This window comes from Diadema setosum, chromosome 19 (genome assembly GCF_964275005.1).
Source record: "Diadema setosum chromosome 19, eeDiaSeto1, whole genome shotgun sequence".
NCBI classification, from domain to species: Eukaryota; Metazoa; Echinodermata; class Echinoidea; order Diadematoida; family Diadematidae; genus Diadema; species Diadema setosum.
In genome coordinates this window covers 35099881-35121005 of record NC_092703.1, presented here as the reverse complement: position 1 = coordinate 35121005, position 21125 = coordinate 35099881, and the positions used below count along the sequence as shown (strand labels likewise).

At 38.4% G+C, this 21125-nt stretch overlaps 1 protein-coding gene across 2 annotated transcripts; it reads right to left on the bottom strand.

Annotated features, from left to right (window-relative positions):
• Positions 1-3762: 3762 nt before the first annotated feature.
• On the bottom strand, positions 3763-20342 carry LOC140242537 (uncharacterized). 2 transcript variants are annotated; one of them, XM_072322276.1, is made up of 6 exons: positions 20231-20342; positions 15472-15679; positions 10267-11682; positions 9751-9905; positions 8639-8833; positions 3763-8051 (listed from the first exon to the last, which is right to left on the bottom strand). In XM_072322276.1, exons 2-5 carry the CDS (start codon positions 15592-15594, stop codon positions 8662-8664), a joined length of 1866 nt encoding a protein of 621 aa, XP_072178377.1. In that variant the 5' UTR covers positions 15595-15679; positions 20231-20342; the 3' UTR covers positions 3763-8051; positions 8639-8661. The 2 variants fall into 2 exon arrangements, with proteins under 2 accessions (XP_072178377.1, XP_072178376.1); XM_072322275.1 differs by having other exon boundaries at positions 3763-8833.
• Between the last annotated feature and the right edge of the window lie 783 nt (positions 20343-21125).

The window sequence follows — 21125 nt, the reverse complement described above, 5'->3', positions numbered from 1 at the left end:
TTCCAAAAGAAAGTGTTTCAATAGAATTGGAGAATAGTATATAAAATGAAATAAAGTAGCAAATGGAGGATGTACATAAATTGATGTATGGAAATATAAGAATGTACTCATGCACTAAAAAAAAAAAACAAAAAAAAAAAACAAGTGAAAATGTTCAGTCTTGAAGAAGTGAATAACAGAAAAGAGTGAGTTTTGGGTCAGTGAAATGGGAGTGAAATTTGAGTGAAAATGTTCATTTTCACTCATTTACCTTTGAAGTGACCTCAGGGATCACTCAAAGATTCTAGATTTTAGATCACTCCAAAATAGTGAAAATGACAATTTTCACTCAAAATTCACTTCTGTTGCACTCTAAACTCACCCTTTTCTGTTATTCACCCCTTCAAGAGTAAGCATTTTTACTCTATTTTCTTAGAGAGTATGTTGAGAGATACAGATCGAGAGATGTTTATCATATGTCATTCTATATATGGCTTTCAATAGTACACTCTTTCAGAAGCTGCCCTTGAATCAAATAAAGCCCATGTCTGGCAACTTGCTGGTGGTGTTGTGAGGCAAGGTCACACATAGAGAGAGAGAGAGAGATAAAAAAAATGGATTTGTGTATGAGCGCGTTGTGAACCTCACCCACAATGTTAATCTACTACAAAATGTGATTTCCGTCGTAGTTTTCCCCAAAAAGAGGAAGCTATTCTTCAAATATTTCATGTGTATCAACTTAAACTCCACACATTTTTTGTGCCCCATGGTCACGCTAATCAATTCACCAGAGCTAGTCGGCATCCATGCTTTCACTATCAGCCTCTGATGGTAAACAGAGGCTGTTTTAATCAGAGTAAAAGATTAGAAAAAGGGACTTCACCTGCTTCTCTTCATACCTTTCTGAATTTTGTTGACCTTGCTGTTCATTTCTGTCTCTGTATACTGTACCCAGTAATATCTTGGTAGCATTTTTCTTCAAAGTTTTTATCTTGGCACTAAGCGCTAGCTTTGTTTAAAATCATATAAATAAAAAAGCTTTGTTTAAAATGTTAAGTTATTGCTGTTAGAGATTCATTATTTCAAGCATGTGAACCTCTCTTACACACACACACACACACACACACAAACACAGACACAAAATGCATGCTTGCAGCTTTACTTAATCATTTTTTCAGAACTAAACATAGGTGAGAAGACTGGTAAGATTCTCTTTCTCACAACTTTTCCAACTCAATTTTCCTTTTAAGCAAAACTGCAATGCCTTTCATTCATTAAAGTATCATGGCATAGTACGTGTGCCTGGTTGATACCGTTTCATCTGGGGCAAACACGAGGGGTCGGCATCATTTGCCTGTTTTCTTGTTTGCCTGAAACTCAGCGGTGAAGAATCTCATGGAACCTATACTTTATAATGTAAAATGTGACAGCAAGATTGCCCATACTGGTTTAACTCTTTATTGATCCAAGTTTCACACATTGAAACCTTAAAGATCTATAGTGTGATGAAGTACAAAATTTATAATGAGAATCAGCATTTGTGTCTGCATGAGCTATACATACATTCTTATAACCGTACATACCACACTCATATAACTACATTCGGATTATGTTTATTTCAGGGAAAAAAAAAACCATGGTGATGATAGGTTTTCATGTTTTGACAACAAAAATCAAAATCAAAGTACATGTACATGTCAAGTTCAAAGTGGTCAGAAACACATGAGCCCAATTAAATTCATCAGTTGCTATGATAGCAACTCTTGCTAGAGTGGCAATTGTCATGGTAACGACAAGAATCCAGCTTCCTGATTGGCTGTTGCTATAATTATGGAAGTTGCCATCCCAGCAAAAGTTGCTATCTTATCTTTTATGAAATGGGCCCAATGGGATTGTAGCAAAGTGAGTGAAAAGACGAGCAATCTGCACCAGTTTCCTTGGTGTTCTTTTGTGTCATGGTTTGGGGGGCCTTTAAGTGGAGTTGCCTATTATCTAATGTAGGAAAGGAATGTTGATGGTAAACGAGGTTGTGTGTGGGTAGAGGTTTGTGTTTGGGGACCAATGAACCATGGCAAGACCATTGACAATGTCACAATACTACAATGTTATTGACATAGAAAAAGGGGTGTTATACATATTTTTGTTAATAGCAACCAAAGTTAAAGTCAATACAAGGAAATTTGTGACCGTGCATCACAAAACCAACCAATAGTCGCATAACACAATTTTACGTGGAAACTCAAAACAGATGAAATTGGCAAACCTAGCAAATAATTCTCTAGGGTGTTTTTTTTTTCCTCTATGTAATTCTTAAGTTTGGGATCATAATGTCATGGACCTTGTAGGGTCCATGATAAAACAAATTGAAAACTTTTTTCAGTTTTTCTGGAACTTTTTCTTGAATAATGTGATACCGTAAGTCATCCTTGAAGCCCCCTTTATTTTATTTTTTTTTTGAAAACCCTCCACACGCTCTTTACTTTCAACTCTAATCAGCTTTGAAAGGATGATGCTACTGTAATTTAAGTTGTTGCTAGTCATGACAAGAATATTGGTTGATGAGTGTGGGCAATCAAGCTTAATCCAATAACATCTTTATTGTGTTTCCCACTGAGTTTTTATATCCTGCATGTTTTCTGTTTCATTCATTGTACAGAGTACCCCTGGGTGAGATTATGCATTTGAATGGACCCTGAACTTCAAAGCCTCCATTCTCAGTAACAGTTTTCATAAGGGAGTAGTGTCTTTCAATTATTTAGATAGGTTTACAGGAGAGTCCATTTGTGTTGAATATAAGTACATCGTAATCTAAAGCTCAGAGTCTGCTTCTCCAAAATGTACCCTTAATTAGAAATCCATGTCTAGTGACTTTGTTGGTTCTGTGATGCAGGGTCACATTTATTGTACATGTACATCCTTCATGATCCAAGTATCCATGTATGATCTATACATTGGCCAATTCTTGCCCAGATATTCTTAAAATACATTGGCCAATTCTTGCCCAGATATTCTTAAAGGTGCGTAGTCCTGGTAGTGTAGAGGCCGCTGTTGATGATACTGCCGATCACCGTTAACATTGATACGAAGATTACCGAAGTTGAGCTGTCATCAAGAGTAAAGTGCGTAGGTGTTGCTAAGTAACGTTGCCTTCCTTGTCTTCTCTGCGCATCGCGCAGTCTGTAGTAATGCCAGGGTGCGTGCATATGTGCTTGTTATTATGACATCACAAAAGAAGTTTGCTAAAGGTGTCAACCCCCTCAGCCGAATCATGAGCCGAACTGTGATCGGACCACTGACTATAGTGGATCGGACTTCTTCGGACTCGGGGAAGTGGGCCAAAGCGTAAGCGCTAAAGAGGAGTCGATAGCTTAGGTCTCTATAGGAAACTTGCGCTGTGCGCCCGCGTATGCATTTGCCTAAAACACAGGGACCATGCACCTTTAAGTCCACCAGAATTATGATTTCTACATCACATGATTTTCACTCAGCAAAAATTATAAGAAAGAGAATTCTAGATGCATGTTTTTGTTTTCTGCCAATAAGTAAACTCTACATGATGTGACCACTAATTGTTACGAAGTACTGTACAGATCGAATTTCTTGCATCTACAAGGACACACACACACACACACACACACACACACACACTATGATAGGAATTTACAAAATTTGAAATTATTTGAAAATATTGAACAATTTCATCACACATGTATAAGCACATGCTTTTGTCGGCACATCTTCAAGGTGATAAATCATAAAGAAATTGCAACCATGCACATGTCATTTCTTTTCTACAAATCAGCCAATCTTTTTATTAATATCACAGGTGACCAAGTTTATAGAGGAGAACCTTGTTATAACAAGTAGCCAGGGACCAAAGAAATTCCCTTCTTATTACAAGTTTCTTATCATACCAGAGACAAAATCAAAAGAATGTCAAAGGAATTGAACTACAGAGCAAAATTACCTCACGACATCAGGTATCTCTTTATATCCAACCTAATTATAACCAGGTTTCACTGTATGCTGTACACAAACTATACACAGTATCTGCGAGAAGATCTACATGTAGCTGTAGCTTTGGAGTATTGTACATACAAAAGAAATTGAAATGTGACGAGTTCAGTGGCATGCTATTCCTACTGATAACACAACCCTTGTTATATTCCTATTCTCAAAATTCTATATGTGTGTGCCAACTTTTGCTAATGATGCATGTCATCTCACAAAGTTGTAAACTTCAAGAACAACTAAAAGTATAGTATACATGTACACATTACATTAGTCTAATTATTTGACATCAACATAAACACTTGAATGTACCAACAAGCATTTCTATGGCAATGCCTGAAAAATGACTTTGTCTTGCCAAATAAGTTTGCCAGGTACTGTAATCTGTTCCTATATTTGTATTTAAATCAACACATCAATTGTAATCAAGTACATACAAAATTTTCACAAGCATAGAATAAGTCTGAAATGAAATCATTACTTGCTACTGAAAGAAAGACTGCTCTTGTGTTTTATGCTGGTTCATGTTGTATGGTATAAACCATTCAAGCACAAACACACACAATGCAGATTTTTGAAAGCTGCCTTTCCTACTTTAAATAGCTCTTCTCCACATTGATTTCTACAATTTACACATTTTGTTCCATGAATATCAGAATGTGACAGTCAATTCAGCAAGTACCCCACTACTCTTTTTGCCATTATGTTAACACAATCAACTATCTCATGAACATGTTCCTATATTGACTTTTTTCTCTGCTTTTTTTTTCTTTGTGTACCTTCACATATCTTCTTCCTATTGTTGCTTTTATTAAGGGGAAACAGCAAGACCATACTTGCTTACTTATACACATTCTTTCTTACATAATACCATCAGTGCTATAAAAAAAAAAAACAACAAACACTGTGACTCCTTAACAAAGAAGTAAACAGATGTCAAAAAAAAGAAAGACATGGTAACATGTAATAAAGAAGTTAAACAACTCACAAAAGTCCTATTATTCCTGAAGTTTTTAGCAGAGAGGACAATGGATCATAAAAGTGACTCAATCAAGTGAAAATAAGTACAAGTAAAACTTATATGTCAAAAGGAAATACACCATGTCTTCGTGTTGGAATATAACATATGGAATGAGGTTTTTACAATCAATATGTACGTCTATGCCTTCTGATAAGCTTGTTATATACAGAAACACTGCAAACAGATCTACAATCCAAAATGATTGAGAATGAGTTGTTGTATGTAAACTATGACTATACATGTACGATGTCACAGTTAATTATGATACATTTGTAGGCATTAGGTGAATGTCTCATGTAAATAAGTGTTGATCATTAGGAATACGGTGGTCTCTGTTTCATCTAAATTTCTATAAAAGCAAATCCACTAAACTTAGAAACAATTAAAGTTCATGCTATTCTAATTATTACAGTGGCATTGCAGATATATAGCACAATTTCTTGCAATGCCAGTTTCATCCTTTGTATAAAGTCATATGATACATTCAAAATTACTTGTACATATGTATATATGTGGTTGTGTGTCAGTAATACAGAAATCAGGATGATTAATTGAACTATGATGTGTTTGTTACAAACTTAAATGTACAGTTGTCCTCATGAATGTAATTGAATCAGGAAAATGCTGCCAGGCAGAAATGATGAGAGAATGTAAGAAAGAGTGATTGTTTACATGCATGCAATTTATGTGAGTATGGTGTGTTCTGGCCTATAGAGGGCGTCCCCTTCAGCAGCAACTGCCGCAGCAGCAGCAGCCCTCCTTGCTTGACTCTATTTTGTCTCTTGTGTCACGCTGATTAGAGTAGAACATCAAATCTGAATACATCTGCTGTACCTACGCTACAAGATTACACTTGCTTCATTGACATGTACATCTAAATGAGTGCCAGTATGTACACTGTACATCCTCTTTTGTGAAAGCAATTCACTTTTTCACAAGCTAACTTTTCACTGGAACCTTAAAATTATTGTTCTGAATTATATTTCTTGAGTAACTTTAAACACACAAAAGCAATGGAGCTGGTAGGAATGTTAGTTAGTGGGTGTGATGGTTCATTTGAATTCCTCTGCAACTTTGAAAATTCATATGTTGAGAGAAAAGCACCCGATATATTTGCCACAATATTACAAGGTCCATATAAGCACACTGCTGCATCTTGCAAGCTCCAGTCCAAAAATGATAATGATTATAATAATTAGAATGAAGTGTGATTTTGTCATTGCAATACTGAAGATACACTCCTCTGACATGCTTTGGGTTATGAAAATTGTAGGGTCAGTATGGTTTCACCAATACATTCTTTTTTTTAATCCCAGCATTAATCACACTGACCTTTCCTGCGATGAATGTTTTCATGATACAGTTGTATTGCTCAAATAAGTTCTTCCTGGACAATATATAATTTAACATACATAACTTGTAATCCATTGTGTTTTTAAACATAAAACTGGAAAAAGGGAGCAATACAAATGAAATACATGTATGCAGATAAATGAGGGTTCACATCAATGGGGTGGGAATAGAATTTGTTGTGTATTCCTGCATGCTGACATCAGTCAGGGAATTATTAAGGCACTCCACTGGCAAGTAAACTTCTAGAAATTAGCCACACACAAATGAAATATAACAATTTTGTCTGTTTGCAGAATGATCATACTAATGTCCAATCTCAAGTTACAAGTCCTATTCAGTCTGTTACCCTCTTATAATTGAAAAGAATTGACCAATTGCAGTAGATATAAAATAAAACTACAATTTGTCACACAAACCAAAAAAATCTTTCAAAATATTGTGACAATAAAATTCAGAATTTTGTGTCCTTCATCAGCTATACAAAATTCCCATCAAGTAATTCGTAAAATTTGTATGCAAGATATTTATAATGGTGATAGGATGAAGGCATTTTCATTTGTTAGATTGGAAGACTCTAAGATTTCAGATTTCAACTAGAGAACACATGTCTAATATGTGATTTTGTCCTTGATTCATACCTACCTGCATCATGAATGATTGTATTAATAAAAGGCAGTATTTCAGATCATATTCTCAGTACACATTGGTAGCCCAGTCTACCTATGTCCATTCAATCCTGATGGCACTTTGTGCATCACTAGGGGGAGAAGTATATCACTTAATCAAAATTAACTGTTGATTTTAGTTTTAGTAGCATATGTATGCTAAGATTTCTTATAAATATTTTCCATTTTATAACATCAAATAACTTGCAGATAGACATATGACTTTCAAAATATAACAATTATTCTGGACAAGATTTCTCCCTGCTTACTGTACTGTAGCAAAACACAAACCTACAATGCAAAAACATTATTATTCATTAAGTGCCATTCAAACCTCTTTTCAATTAATCCAGACAGAACAAGTTGATAGAGGATTATTACCAAGATATGACATTACCACAAGCAAATAAAGTAACCAGTGCATCAGGCAGCAGAATTAAACAAACAACCAACAAGGAATGTGAGACACAGTTTACTGTTTGTAAATTCGACCCATTGGTAAAGACATCTTCATGTACTGATTAACGGAACAGCACATACACTTGTAGTTCCAAACAAAAAAGTAAGTGGTGTCTTCTTTACTAAATTGATAACTCATGTCTGCCATCAATATTGTGTGTGTGTTAGAGTGTTGGGGGGGGGGGGGTAAGGGGGTTACGGATCTGATCATTCAGAATCTGACAAAGAGGTATAAGGCTAAGAAATTCTGCTGGAATAAAGTCATCTATTTTACCTGAGCTCTGTGCCTTAACTCCTTGATAAATCTAAATTGATGAAATATTCAGTCACTATGCCACGTGGCCCCAGAGAATTGATATGATTGGTATTCAGTCACTCTGCCATGTGGCCCAAGAGAAGAAAGTAATACGACAGACAAGTCCACTTGTCTTGTATGCAGCTTGCAATCAAATCCAGCTTCTGTCATTAATTGCTAGGTCTCAGTCCAGCAGGTATGAGGGCAAGACCACAAGATGTCAGGAGGTTACAGCTACTCAAGGTCCAATCCACTGTGAGGGTCCCATCTTACAGAGGAGAATTTAAAGGCATCACTGTGTCAGTATTCATTTTCTACCTACAGCTAGTATGCCCTCTACTCGTCTGTTTATTACTTTTTAACCCCTTGGTGTAACTTTATTCCAGTCCTTGTCGATAGCACTAATTGTTATAGAATGATGAAGTAAACCCTTATCAAATGATTGATTGACAGCATACATGTGACCAGGCATTTATTTCACCTAACATCCAATTTTGCTTATGACCAGTCATAAGGAAAGTATGACCACTCATGAGCACTTTTCATGATGCGACAGTGACTGGCTGGGTGAGATTTCCTTGATTTAGTTACGCACAAAACTGACTGCTGCGTGATTTAGGGTGGATTATCAAACAACAAGGATCTGCTTCATCATTTTATAAAACATATAAAACACATCACTTTGTTTGGGTATGGCATCCACACTCAGTTCCTTTGAAACAATCCAAGCACAACACTATCGGCAATTGCCCTGGGTACGTTAGACTGTTCAAAAGGTACCTTGCCCTCACTGATATATCATTTGTATATTAGAGCATTCAGATTAAGAACTCAACCTACAACTGGTATACTCACTCTGGCATTAGGACTGGGTGAACTCAAAATCTGTACCCATAGTATTCATTGTAGCGATAGGCTTGCGCTACTTCCAAGGCCTTTGCCAGGTTCTGTGATTTACGTGACTGACGGGCTCGCTTCTTGGACTCGAGAGATGTTGCCCTTTGGAAGGAATGGGCCTGGCGCAAACTAGCATTCTTAGACCGCACCCATCTGCAATAGAAAAGAAGTAAAAAAATAGGCATACAACATAAGTGATGACTATTATTTGAAAGATTTGTTAGTTGGGAAATTTGTTATTCAGAAGGTTCATTATTCCAAACGTTTGTTATTTCTGAACACACAAAGTCCATATGCCTAGATGTTTGTTGGTCCAACAATGAAAGAGGATTTAATAATCCGAACATGCGTAGTGTTAGTCTGAAGGTTCAATGGCTCAAAATGAAATACAGTTCAGACTAAAAACCTTTTTTTTTCTTCATTTTCAGACTAATGAATTTTCAGAATAATGAACTTTCAGAATATCAAATTCTAAACATTAAGACATCATACTTCCATTGGAATGTACCTGTACTCAGTATCATTACATGTATGGCAAGTTTAAAACATTGTAAAAATATTCAGAGCTTGCCAACAAGATTCAATCAAAACATATGGTTGTAAAGCAGGAAGCAAATACTGCCATGTTTAGAGAGAGTAAATTAGAATATAGAAGACACTGATAATATGCAATCATCAATTTTCTTTTACATAATCTGAACTTTAATACCCCAAAGTGTCTCTAGTCACATAAGTGCATATAGCCACATAAGACATCACTACATGGGAACCAGGTATCTTTCATGTACAGAAAGATGTTGGAACATTTCAATGCATCAGAAGAATTCACCTTTTTGCTAACAAAGACACAGGAGCTGATTTTGAGCCATTTGTCATGAATTTTGTATGATGTGCTGGAAAACACAAATCACACTCACATGTCCCCTGACTGTCCAACGTAATCTTAGTTTGAATCTGAGAAGTGTGATAGGGATTTCAGCATCCAGTACCTAAAATCATCTAGTACCTAATATAGAAAAAAGCTCCCCCCCCCCCACCCCATCCCCAAATGACAAACAGGTAGTACTCACTGTTTAAAGGCTCTCTCACAATCTTCTCTGCTCCTGAGGAAATAGGCTTCTCTCTCCTCTGCAGTCAAACGTTGCATTACAGCTTTCTCAGCTTTCTTCTGATCTTTCTTCCTTTCCATCCATGCAGTAAAAGCTTCTTCAGGAAACCTCTCTTCCTGTACATATGAAAGAATGGAGGAGGCTAGAATGTCAGCCACATGATTAAGGAGGATCAATCCAGGAATATACATGTATTTGACAAATCATATCAGAAAACAACAATGTTGGGATGGTATCTCTGACTAATAAGGTCTACCCTCCTGAGATTTTTTTTTTTTCTCATTTATCAATTTTACAGTAGTTAAGAATACTTTTCATGTGCATGCCTGAAAAATAGTGAGGAATAGATAATCATAGGATCTTGTAGCATAAGATCTTCCTGAGAAACTGATCTAGATTATTATCAACACCATAAACGTATTAAAGATATGTGTCTGAACTTGGAAGTAAAACTGCTTTGATAAGTTTCAAACTTACTTTATTTTCCATCTCTGCCTTTCTTCTTTCTTTTTCCTCCTGTCTACGTTTGGCAGCTTCGTCTCTCTTTTTCTCAAGCCAAGCCTTGAATACTCCGTCACATGTCTCTTCCTTTTCTCTTTTCTCCCTTTCTTCTCTCTCTTTTTCCTCAGCTGCCTTTTGGGCCCTCAGCCTTGCTTGCTCCCGACGAAATTGTTTCTGCTCTGGGGTCATTCCATATCTTGACCTTACATTCCCAAAGGGCTCTTCATAAATGGCAGCTTGGCGCTCCTGTCTGTCATATTCCTTGCTTGTCTTAGCTGACATAGCACGAGGTGGTGTTGACCTCTGATGCCTCAGACTTGAGCTGCCTCCAGTTGCTGTTGCCGGGCGGGGTTTTTCTGGTGGCTTTGGCTGTACTACAGGGAATACAGTTTTGTTTTCACTTGGCTCTGACTGAACTCCAGGCAGTATCACACCTAAGCTTTCCCTTTCTTCTGGACTCAAGTCTTGAACATTGACATAGAAGAATTTCCCTCCTCGCTCGATCAGGACATGTTCATCATCTCCTAAATCTTTCCCAGTGCTCTCCTCAGAAGAGTTCAAGCTTGGATTTCTATTACTCTGCTGCTGTGGTCTATCAAGAAGTCTTAACTTTTCCAACTCAATATCATTTGGATCACCACTACCACTGACAACATTAGTACTCTCCACATTAGTCACTGTCTGATCAGGTGCACTGGATTGCTGAGAAGTTGAATCCTCCTTGTTCACAGGATCTGTTGTTTCAGTTGCTGCAGCATGTTGTACCTGTTCCTGCTCTTGGTGACTGCTATTTTCTGGTGTCACACTTCGCCCATCCCCCTCAGTTCTGTTTGGCAAACTCTCATTATTATTTTGTGATGGGGTCTTCTGGTCTGCCTCATCACTTTTGATTTCTTGCCTAGATATGCCATCAGCTGTCTTGTCGGTATCTGGTAGAATGTTCTTGATGCTGTCCTCTTCCACTGTCCTCTGGGTTTGGTTTTCCTCGCTCTCAGTCTCTTGCTGCTGAGGAGATTTCTGGCTAGTTTCTTCAGCTTCCTTGATGTCATTTTGACCAGACTCTCTCCCATTCTCTCCAATGTTCCCATCTCCTCCTTCACCATCCAGCCTCCCTGCCTCTTCATTTGCCATGGCAACCTCATCCTCAGTGTATTCTGGAGGAGGAACTGCCATGCTGACAACATTCTCATGAAAGAACACTTTCCTGTTCTTCTTCTCCTCTACAGGTCCTTCTTTGGCTAGTTCCTCATTGAGTTGTTTAACCCTGGCTGCCACATCATACTCTTCCTCCATGTCATCTGGGGAGTTGGATAGAAGTTCTTCCCGTAGTTTGCGTAACTCCTCATCAATAGCTCGCTGTCGAGCATCAATATCTCCTTTTTCAGCAGCATCCTGAGCAAATGAAGGAAATAGGCAGTAATGAAATGACTACTTGATTGACATCAGGAAATTAACAATCACATTAAAAAAGCCATTCTGTAAGTCCATTAAAGAATGACCTTGAGTTTGAGAACTTTGATGAGCATTATAATTGGCAATCTTTGCTATGGGACTTCAGCCAATTAATACATCACATCATCGCTGCTTTTTTGTTTTATTTTATTTTATTTTATTTTATTTTATTTTATTTTGTTTTGTCTTGTCTTGTTTTGCTTTTTCCTCATGGATTGGGAGGCTCCCAAAACATCTTATTATTTCTAACTTTTTGACATACCATATATTCCCCTCTACTGGTCATTCCTGGGTCCTCTGGTGCCACTTTTAACAATATCAAATAAGGTTGTGTGTTTTTTTTTTTGTTCGTTTTTTTTTCTTGTTGTTCTTCTTCATTCAGAGTAATCCTTGTAAAGTTTTGATAAAAATTCATGTGTCTACTCAAGATTAAGATAACATTCAGAATAAATGGACATACGTTGTACAGTGTAATTGTGTACTGTCTGCTGTTCAATCTATCCACAACTGTATTGAAGCATGATACTATGTGATAACAGTGACTCGCTTGAGTCTTTAGCTTGAGAGAGCCAAAAATACTGACAATTTCTCTTCTTTTTCTAGACTATACACTGGAGCCATGCTTCTCAACCAATGGGCAGCAGCCCACTAATGGGCTGCAAAGCTTGCACATTGGCTACAATGTTGGCCAAAATTCAATAAAAAAAAAAGACTCATGATATATTGATCCAAACTGTAATACAATACTGTACATGTATGAGCCTCCAAAAAGTATGTAGAAATGTACATGTCTTGTAGGAGCCTTTAAGTGGGCCTTGGGCTACAAAAGGTTGAGAAGCACAGCAACAACAGGATCCATGACATTCCAGCATAGAATGAAGAGTTTGCTCCATCATTCAAAAGAATATCAACATTGAAGAACTGATACAATTTTCATGCAACAGACCCAAAATGCATGATTGTACACACCTACAATGTATATTGTAGAATATCCACACTGATGTTGGAACTTTTTACTAGTCCACAGCAAGCTTGTACATACCATGTACGAGTGTTTCTATTATGCTGGTCTAAATTATCAAACAATCACAAGACCTCATGTGATAAAGAATAGAAAAGATTCAAAAGGCAAATTTCTTTCACAATACATCTTTGTCCCAAACTACATGTAACAGCAGAACTACATGTACAAAGATAATATCCTCACAGAATCCTGACAAACTTATTTTTAGAAGGAAAAACAAATTGCCACAAAATGCTTACTTACACGGTAACTTACATTGTATCTTTACTATCAAAACTGACTGTAACAAAGAAAGGGGCTTTTGTTTGCATTTTAAATCCAAAAGTGAAGCATTTGGTTATGAGTTGTAAATTGTAGCAGCATGAATGAAAGATACTTGATATTGATTTAATACTTTGTTGTTGTTTTTTTTAATTAGTGCTGGTATTCTACTTGGAAATCTGAATTCTTTGCTTCAGTGACACACAAGATAGAAAATGACCTACCATTTGAAACATGTAATACAATGTACTGCATACGCCGAAAATTTCGCGAGGTTTTCATTTTCCTGAATTTCGCAAGTCAGGTGCTATTCGCGAAATTAAAGACACGCGAAAATAAAAACTCTGATCCCAATATGAATGTGACACACACCTTCTCCATTCAGCACCGTGCTTCACTATCGCAAGTTTAACCACTTGTGAAATTGTCGGGAAGTCCTAATTCATGAAAATTAAGACTCGTTAAATGGCATATACAGTATTTCCTCTTTGAATGCTTACATATGTAGGAAGTGCTCGTAATCCCCTGAAATGTGCAGCACACTGTTCATTTCTGACTGAGACCAAGTATACATTGCACATCACTGGTTGGCATGTTTTGTTTTCTTTTCTTTTGTTCTGTTTTGTTTTTTGGCTTTCCTGAATATTTAAACATTTTTTAATACAAGGTCGTATTGCCCCAACAATATGCAATGTAATAAGCACTTTCTATTGCCAGGTGTTAGAAGAACAATGTTTAAAACAGACATCGTAACAGGGTCTGGAACTGCATCTAGTCATCATGGATTTATTGATCTGCATTCTATGAGTTGAATAATCTGTTATTCTCACAGGCTTTCTCAGCATTTCAGCTATTTGTATGGGCATGGTAATCAATCATTGGCCAACATTTCATTGTGTGCATTTCTGATTTTCATCAACCAAAGAGATGCATTTTGCTTTGGGATAGCAGTCTTTTGGTTCTCATTACCATGCTACAGTGTCATAAAGATTAGATTAGATTTACATGCAGACTTCCATCTGGGCAAGGCATGTTCCGCATACTATAACCAATGCCTGGGATAACCCATATATCTCACTGCACTATCATAAGGCTGCGTTCACATAGAAGTATTCGCTATTCGCTATTCGCTATTCGCTATTCGGGCACCGAATAAACCATCACCCGCACCGTCAACTCACCATCCCATGCAGTGAGGATTTCTTCCTCCTACATCCCAGCAAATCTTGTTAACAATTTCTAAACTGCATCAGAACGTCAGTCTACATGCTTATTTTTGCTAAAGGGCAAATCCAGACCAAAAGTGTCACTATTTCATAAACGAGAGACGGTATACGCTGCAAGAAAATTGAACAAGCTCGATTCCCACTTTGCTATACTTTTTGCAGCTATTCGTACTTTCGAATAGTGCCCTCTTATGTGAACCGGTGTGAGGAAATCCTATCGTTCGATTCAAGCTATTCGCGTGCCCTCAAAAAACGAGCCCGAATACCCGAATAGTATACTTCTATGTGAACGCAGCCTAATGCAGCCAGTCTTCCATGAAAACAACCCAGTGTGTGTATTTGGAATGGACCACCTCTTCAGAATAAAGCCCTGCGCTATGGTTGTGATGGATGAATGAATGAAGTGAGATCTTTTTACATGGATTATGACTCATTCATACACAGGACCTCAATTTTTGTGAGTGCTATTGGAGGGACAGAGTGACTCGCCTCAACTACAGACTGTACAGAAGAGATGGAATGATAACATGTCACAACATTGCTCAGCAAGACTCACTAGGCTTTGAATCTGAGCCGCCTGACTGCAAGGCAGTACGCTACTGCCTGAGCCACTTTGCCAAGATGTGAAATACTGTACACTTACAACTTACATTACTTACAATTATAATTAATAAACATCCCTAATAATTTCATGCACTTTGGTCTGACAAGCAATGCATTTATTTTTTTTTCTATGATTGTTTTATTATGATTATAATCATTATTATTAATATCATTATTATCATCATCATCATCATAATTATTCATACATCTGGACTAGGCGTCTTCATAGGGCAAGGTTTTGTTTTTCAACATGTGTTTCACACTGCTGTACAATTGTACATAGTTACAGTGCAGTAAATTAGCTATTTCCATACGATCAGTTCTGCTGGGTAATATTTGAGGTGTACATTCTTTTCACTCCCCAGGATAAAGTGATATTTCACATTTAATTTTCAAGTGATAGTAGGTAAGAGGATAACAAAATAGATTTGCCTTAATGTTTTTTTATCAGCAGTAATCTTGAGTGCTGGGATTAGGAAAGAATCATGAAGGAGAACATATTCCCGAAATTTGACTGGATAACTTTGAATGTTGAATTTACAATGACTGATTCATTAGCATCATGCATTTTGTTGGAGAATTAAGAAACAAGAAGAATACAATAACATCTATTACCTCTTCATCATCCAGTTCCTTGTCGACAAGCCTTTCCAGCTCCTCATCTGTCTGAGGTTCATCCAGGGCACCATTTTCTCCGGATTTCTCTCTCTCCATCTCAGCTTTCTCAGTGTCTGCCATTTTTTAGTCATCAACGTCTGGAGTGGAAATTTAGCTCAGCATACATGTACCAGCGATGTCATCCCAAGGGTGAAAGGTACCATTCCTGTGTCAACATTTAAAACACGGCAAAACCGATAACTACACCAGTAGTACGGCTACACATATACTACCGTACATGTATCAAGGTATTTTCGACGAAGTTTAGGTTAGCATAGAAAATGTGAAGGGGAGAGAGGAGAACAAAATGAATGAATGAAAGAATTTGGCTTTGAGCTGCTTCATTGTGCATAAAATCATCTTTAATTTGTATGTTTACATTGTATTAATGGTACTGATTGATTACAGGTTTAAGCACAATACAACCTTAATATCACTGCCTACTGTATTGGGTTAAAATTGTATTTTCACTCATATCCATGTGCAGTTATCCTACTGACTGACCTTTTTTTTTTTTCAATTGGGATCAGTAATGCTGTACACTGTAGTCTGGACATGTAAAGTTTTCTGCATTTTGTAAATTGTATTTCACAATGGTTTTTGTGATTTTTTTTTCTAGTCTGTTTTAGAGAGTGCACTGCACAACATAGATCTAGGCAAGCACAACTGGAAGTGAGTAATTAATAAATCCAAATGCTTGAAACGCACTTGCAGTGTTTAACTTGCACGAGTTTTGAACATGTTTTAATTAAGGCAAAACCCTTCTACATGTACACCATGGCGTGGTTCCATAGTGTATTAACACAACAGAACTGCTGTAATCTACGCACAGCCAATGTAAATGATGAGATTGTCAACTGCTGCAGAGATTACTACTCAACCAAGCAGTGGTTTATATAGGCCTACGTTGTATCTAGTAGTAGTGCTGGTTAGTCATCAGCCTTTCCTCTCATCAGCTTCTAAAGTTACTTGTTACTTGTTGCAGTAATCCCATTCGCAGCTCCAAGGAAGCTATGTTCTTGTTATATGTAAATGACATTCCTGATATTATTTGTAACACTACATCAGAAGTCAAGCTATTTGCAGATGATACCAAAATTTTCTCGTCAATTCGCTCTCCATTGGTTGGTAAAAATCTACAAGCCGATCTGGCAAGACTCTTAAAATGGTCCCAACAGTGGCAACTACCATTTAATCAAGAGAAGTGCAAGGTCATCCACTATGGTCGAAGTAATCCTCGTTAATATAAATTACTACATGTCAGACGAGAATACACCTATTCCCGCCGTCGAAGTTGAGACAGACCTTGGTGTAATATTTGACAAACAATTGAAGTTTTCACATCATGTGGATAGTGTATGTGCTGCTGCAAATCGCAAGCTTGGGATCATCAATAGGACTTTTTCTAATTTGGACAGAACAGGCTTTATGCATTTATACAAAGCAATCGTCAGACCCAGGCTTGAGTACTGTTCAACTGTGTGGCATCTAGTGTTGAAAAAAGACATTACAAAAATAGAAAAAGTGCAGCGTAGAGCAACTCGCCAAATACAGATGCTACAACACCTGAGTTATGAGAAGAGATTACAACATCTCAAATTGCCATCTCTTGCCTACAGACGCCATAGAGCAGATATGATTCAGATGTACAAAATAATGCATGGCTTAGATGATCTTGATCCGGCACACTTCTTTGACCATCCAACTGATAGTAGAACCCGTGGCCATCGATATAGGATTGCCAAGAAGAGAGTTTACTCAAAGCTTAGACATGGATCCTTTTCTCAGAGATGTATTAATGAATGGAACAACCTCCCATCTGCTGTGGTGGAGAGTACATCAATTAATACTTTCAAGTCCAACTTGTTGAAATTTTGGTCGTTAAGGAAAGACCAATTTGACCCAGAAGAGTCCTTGGCTTTGCCTGTCCATGTTCATCAACTGCTGTACAGCGCCACTGGGCACTAGACTTGTGTCCTAATCTGGATTCTTCGTCCTGATGATAACGAGAGGCAAATAAGTTATTAACTTTAAATGCCTACTCCAAGGTATATATCCAAGGTATATATACCGGAGTTCTAGAAGAGAAGCTGCTTTCATTTCTTTTATACTCATAGTTCAATCATTAAATTCATACTGCGACCGAATGTTTGTCTCAATAATAATGAAAGCAAATTTAATTGCTGATTTCAGATTTTAATTATAATCTAAGTAGGCCCTAGGCCTAGTAAGTTATGCACAAGTTTGTCAATTGAAGTCCCGGCCCATGGGTACCCGGGGATGGCCGGGACTTGCAACCAAGTTGGGCGGGGATTTCAGCATTTTTTTCGCCCGGGTGGGTCGGGAATAGACCGGGCTTTGTAGGGGGAAATTCACTTAATTTGCCCCGGTGGGCAGGGGATGTACCGGGGTGTTGTCGGGGGAAATTCAATTATTTTGCCCCGGTGGGTCGGGAATGGACCGGGGTTTGTCGGGGGAGATTCACTTATTTTGCCCCGGTGGGTGGGGAATAAACCGGGGTTTGTCGGGGGAAATTCGCTCCAACCAAATGGCAGGCATTTGGGGTGGGAATTTTGGCCGGGATTGAGCCAGATTTTGCTTGAGAGTTGATTATGACTTGTACCATTTCCAGTACGGTAATGTGACCATAAATTATTTCGCTCGACTAGCAATTCCCCGCTATTGAGGACTCCGTAACGTTGCCCAAAAGTTGCGTAAACGCATGAATCACGTAAAGAGCCTAGCGCGAAACATCCGCGATTTGCGCATTTCATGAATTTTTCTGACGTGGAACCTTCGATCGTATTGTCCGCGGATGTGCGCCGGATCGGCGCTTTACGCGATTCCACGCGGGCGGGCTCGGTCACACTGCCCAAAAGTTGCGTAATCACATAAATCACGTACCAGTAACTAAGAAATTTGGTTTTGTGTGCTTGTCCGTCGAGAATTTTACCATTTTCGCTGATTTACGCAATGAAAAATCACCGATGAATTGCGCAAGAACTACGGAAAGATCACGCAAAAATATAGTGCCACAATCATACGTGAGTTGTTAGTGATACATTAGTGATTCCTCGATCAGTATTTCGTGAGTATTTACCGTGTTCTGTTAGAGATACATAGGCCTACGCCAATATTTTTTTTTCACTGATTTTCAGTGATACGTAGGTGTTTCAAGCGCGAAACATGCGTCATTATTTATAGTCTGCTTTTTTGTCAGTGGAGAGTCGTTGGTGAACGTGATAGCGGCAACATTTTTGCGAACAATCGCTGATATTCCACGCATATTTCGCGCATTGTTCGCGTAAGAACCACGCAAACTACGCAAAAATTACGTAAAACAGCGCAATACTGCGTAAAAATTTTTACGCGAAGCCGAGTTTTGAGCTCCTCAAAACATGGAACTGCGTAAAGTGCCGATCCGGCGCACATCGGCTGACAACTACTAAGGTTCAAAATTGTATAGACAAACTCATGAAATGCGCAAATCGCGCATCGTATCGTGTAAAATAAGGCTCGAATTTCTTACGTGATTCATGCGTTTACGTGACTTTTGGGCAGTGTGACAGGTCCTCAAAAGCCAGGTTTTTGAGCAGCTCAAACGCGCGAAATATGCGTGGAATATCAGTGATCGTTTGCGAAAATGTTGCCGCTATCACGTTTATGTGCGATTCATACGCAGTTAATTGTGATAAAGCGCAGATTATGCGTGATTTTCCGTGGACCTCTGTCATCAGGCGTCGCGCACAATCACGAATTCGCCCTTTTGGGGCCTTTGCGTGCCTATGCGCTGATTTTTTGAGTGATATTTCCGTAGTTCTTGCGCAATTCATCGGTGATTTTCATCGCGTAAATCAGCGAAAATTCTCAACGGACAAGCACGCGCAAAACCAAATTTCTTGCGTGATTCACGCAAACTTACGCGACTTTTGGGCAGTGTGACCGGGCCTTGAGGGTCGGGACTTGGCCGGGGATTTCTATACAAATATGCCCGACTTGTCGGGGACTTGGCCGGGGATTTCTGCACAAATATTGCCCGGACTGTCGGGGAATTGGCCGGGGATTTCAACTTCAATTTTGCCCGGCCTGCCGGGGACTTAGCGGGGGATTTCCGTAAAAATTTTGCCCGACCTGTCGGAGACTTGGCCGGGACTTGGCCGGGTAGTGTAACATGCAAAATTGCAAGTGGGATGCAAGTCCCGGCCATCCCCGGGTACCCATGGGCCGGGACTACAATTGACAAGTGCATTAGGGTCTAACATTAGACCTAACGTTAATAGTCTCTAGACTAGTCTAGAAGGCCTATTGTTGGGTAACGTTAGTCATTAGAAATGTCTAGATCTACCAAGATTTTACATGAATTGTGACTATGACGTCGTCATGAATGAGTAGTAATAGTAATGACACTATCTCCTTGAAATTACAGCTATCATTTATGGCGCATGTTTATGAACATACTAGTAAGATAGCATACACTTGCCACAAGAGTAGGCCGTAGGCGTACATTGTAGGCTACATGGTAAACTTTACATCACATTTTTATTTATAAATGCGTTTAATGAGCGAAATTTCGCATTACGCAGATAGAAGCCTTCGGGACTACACGAGAGCTGTCGGGCCGACATTTTGCTATTGCACACTTATCAAAAATTCGTCTAAAATCGCCATGATGGCATACAGTATTGCTGTAAAACAGTAATCATTCACATGAACTTACCTTATTGTATGATATTCTCTATCATATCCTAGATTTAAGCTTGATCACTGTCCAAAATAATCAAATTTCGGTCGTCACTCGGACTTTGCTTTCACGGTTTCTATGGAGGTCGTCCAATCAATGTTTATGGGGCAACGCGAAAACGTACAGTGTGATACTCGAATGCATTGAGCTGAGCTCTGCTGCGAGCCGTCGCGACGACTCAGTACGGCACACACACACACGACACACACACAACAACTCAAACGTTCACAGCGTGAAGTGAAAACTGTGGACACACAAACCGACGATGATGAAGTGGGCAGACAAACTCTGCGAATACTCGTAGCGTGTTTGAAGTTTGAAGTTTGAAGTTTATTTGAACAATTTCTAGCGACCCCTTTCGGAGTGTGAGAAATTTACAATGTCTTTGTAACAGTAAAATACAACAAACATGATGATAACATATATACATACATGTATGAACAAATATAATACACTGTAAAGTACATTGAAAACACAATGCAAAGGGATGCCTGACACAAAAAGGACATCAAGGTACCCATGTACACCCATTATGTGTGTATCCATAGCATACATAAAACATGTATTCATATAATTATGCATTGTGTACACACAAACAACAAAATTTCCAGGTCCAGAAGACATCGCTGTAACAAGCTACCACTGCAGTTCTGTAGTGTGCCATATTTTAAACAGTCGTGTAAAAATAAAAGGTGTAACAGTGCATTCAGTATCTAAATCACTCATCAATTATACCTATCATATACCAAGTAAATGTCAGGTGAATTTTGTTAGCATGATACATGTACCAGATGCAGAATGCAGTACTGTTTCATGTCATTTCTGCCATGAACCTAGGATGGAAAGTTTTAACTAAGGGCTTGGGAAAAGG

Excerpts from the sequence above, each read along its gene's own strand:
- LOC140242537 (XM_072322275.1), bottom strand. The coding sequence starts at position 15,594 with ATGGCAGACACTGAGAAAGCTGAGATGGAGAGAGAGAAATCCGGAGAA. Across the intron at positions 11,683-15,471 it reads AGGAACTGGATGATGAAGAG|GATGCTGCTGAAAAAGGAGA; the intron begins GTAATAGATGTT and ends TCATTTGCTCAG. Across the intron at positions 8,834-9,750 it reads TGTGAGAGAGCCTTTAAACA|ATGGGTGCGGTCTAAGAATG; the intron begins GTGAGTACTACC and ends TTTCTATTGCAG.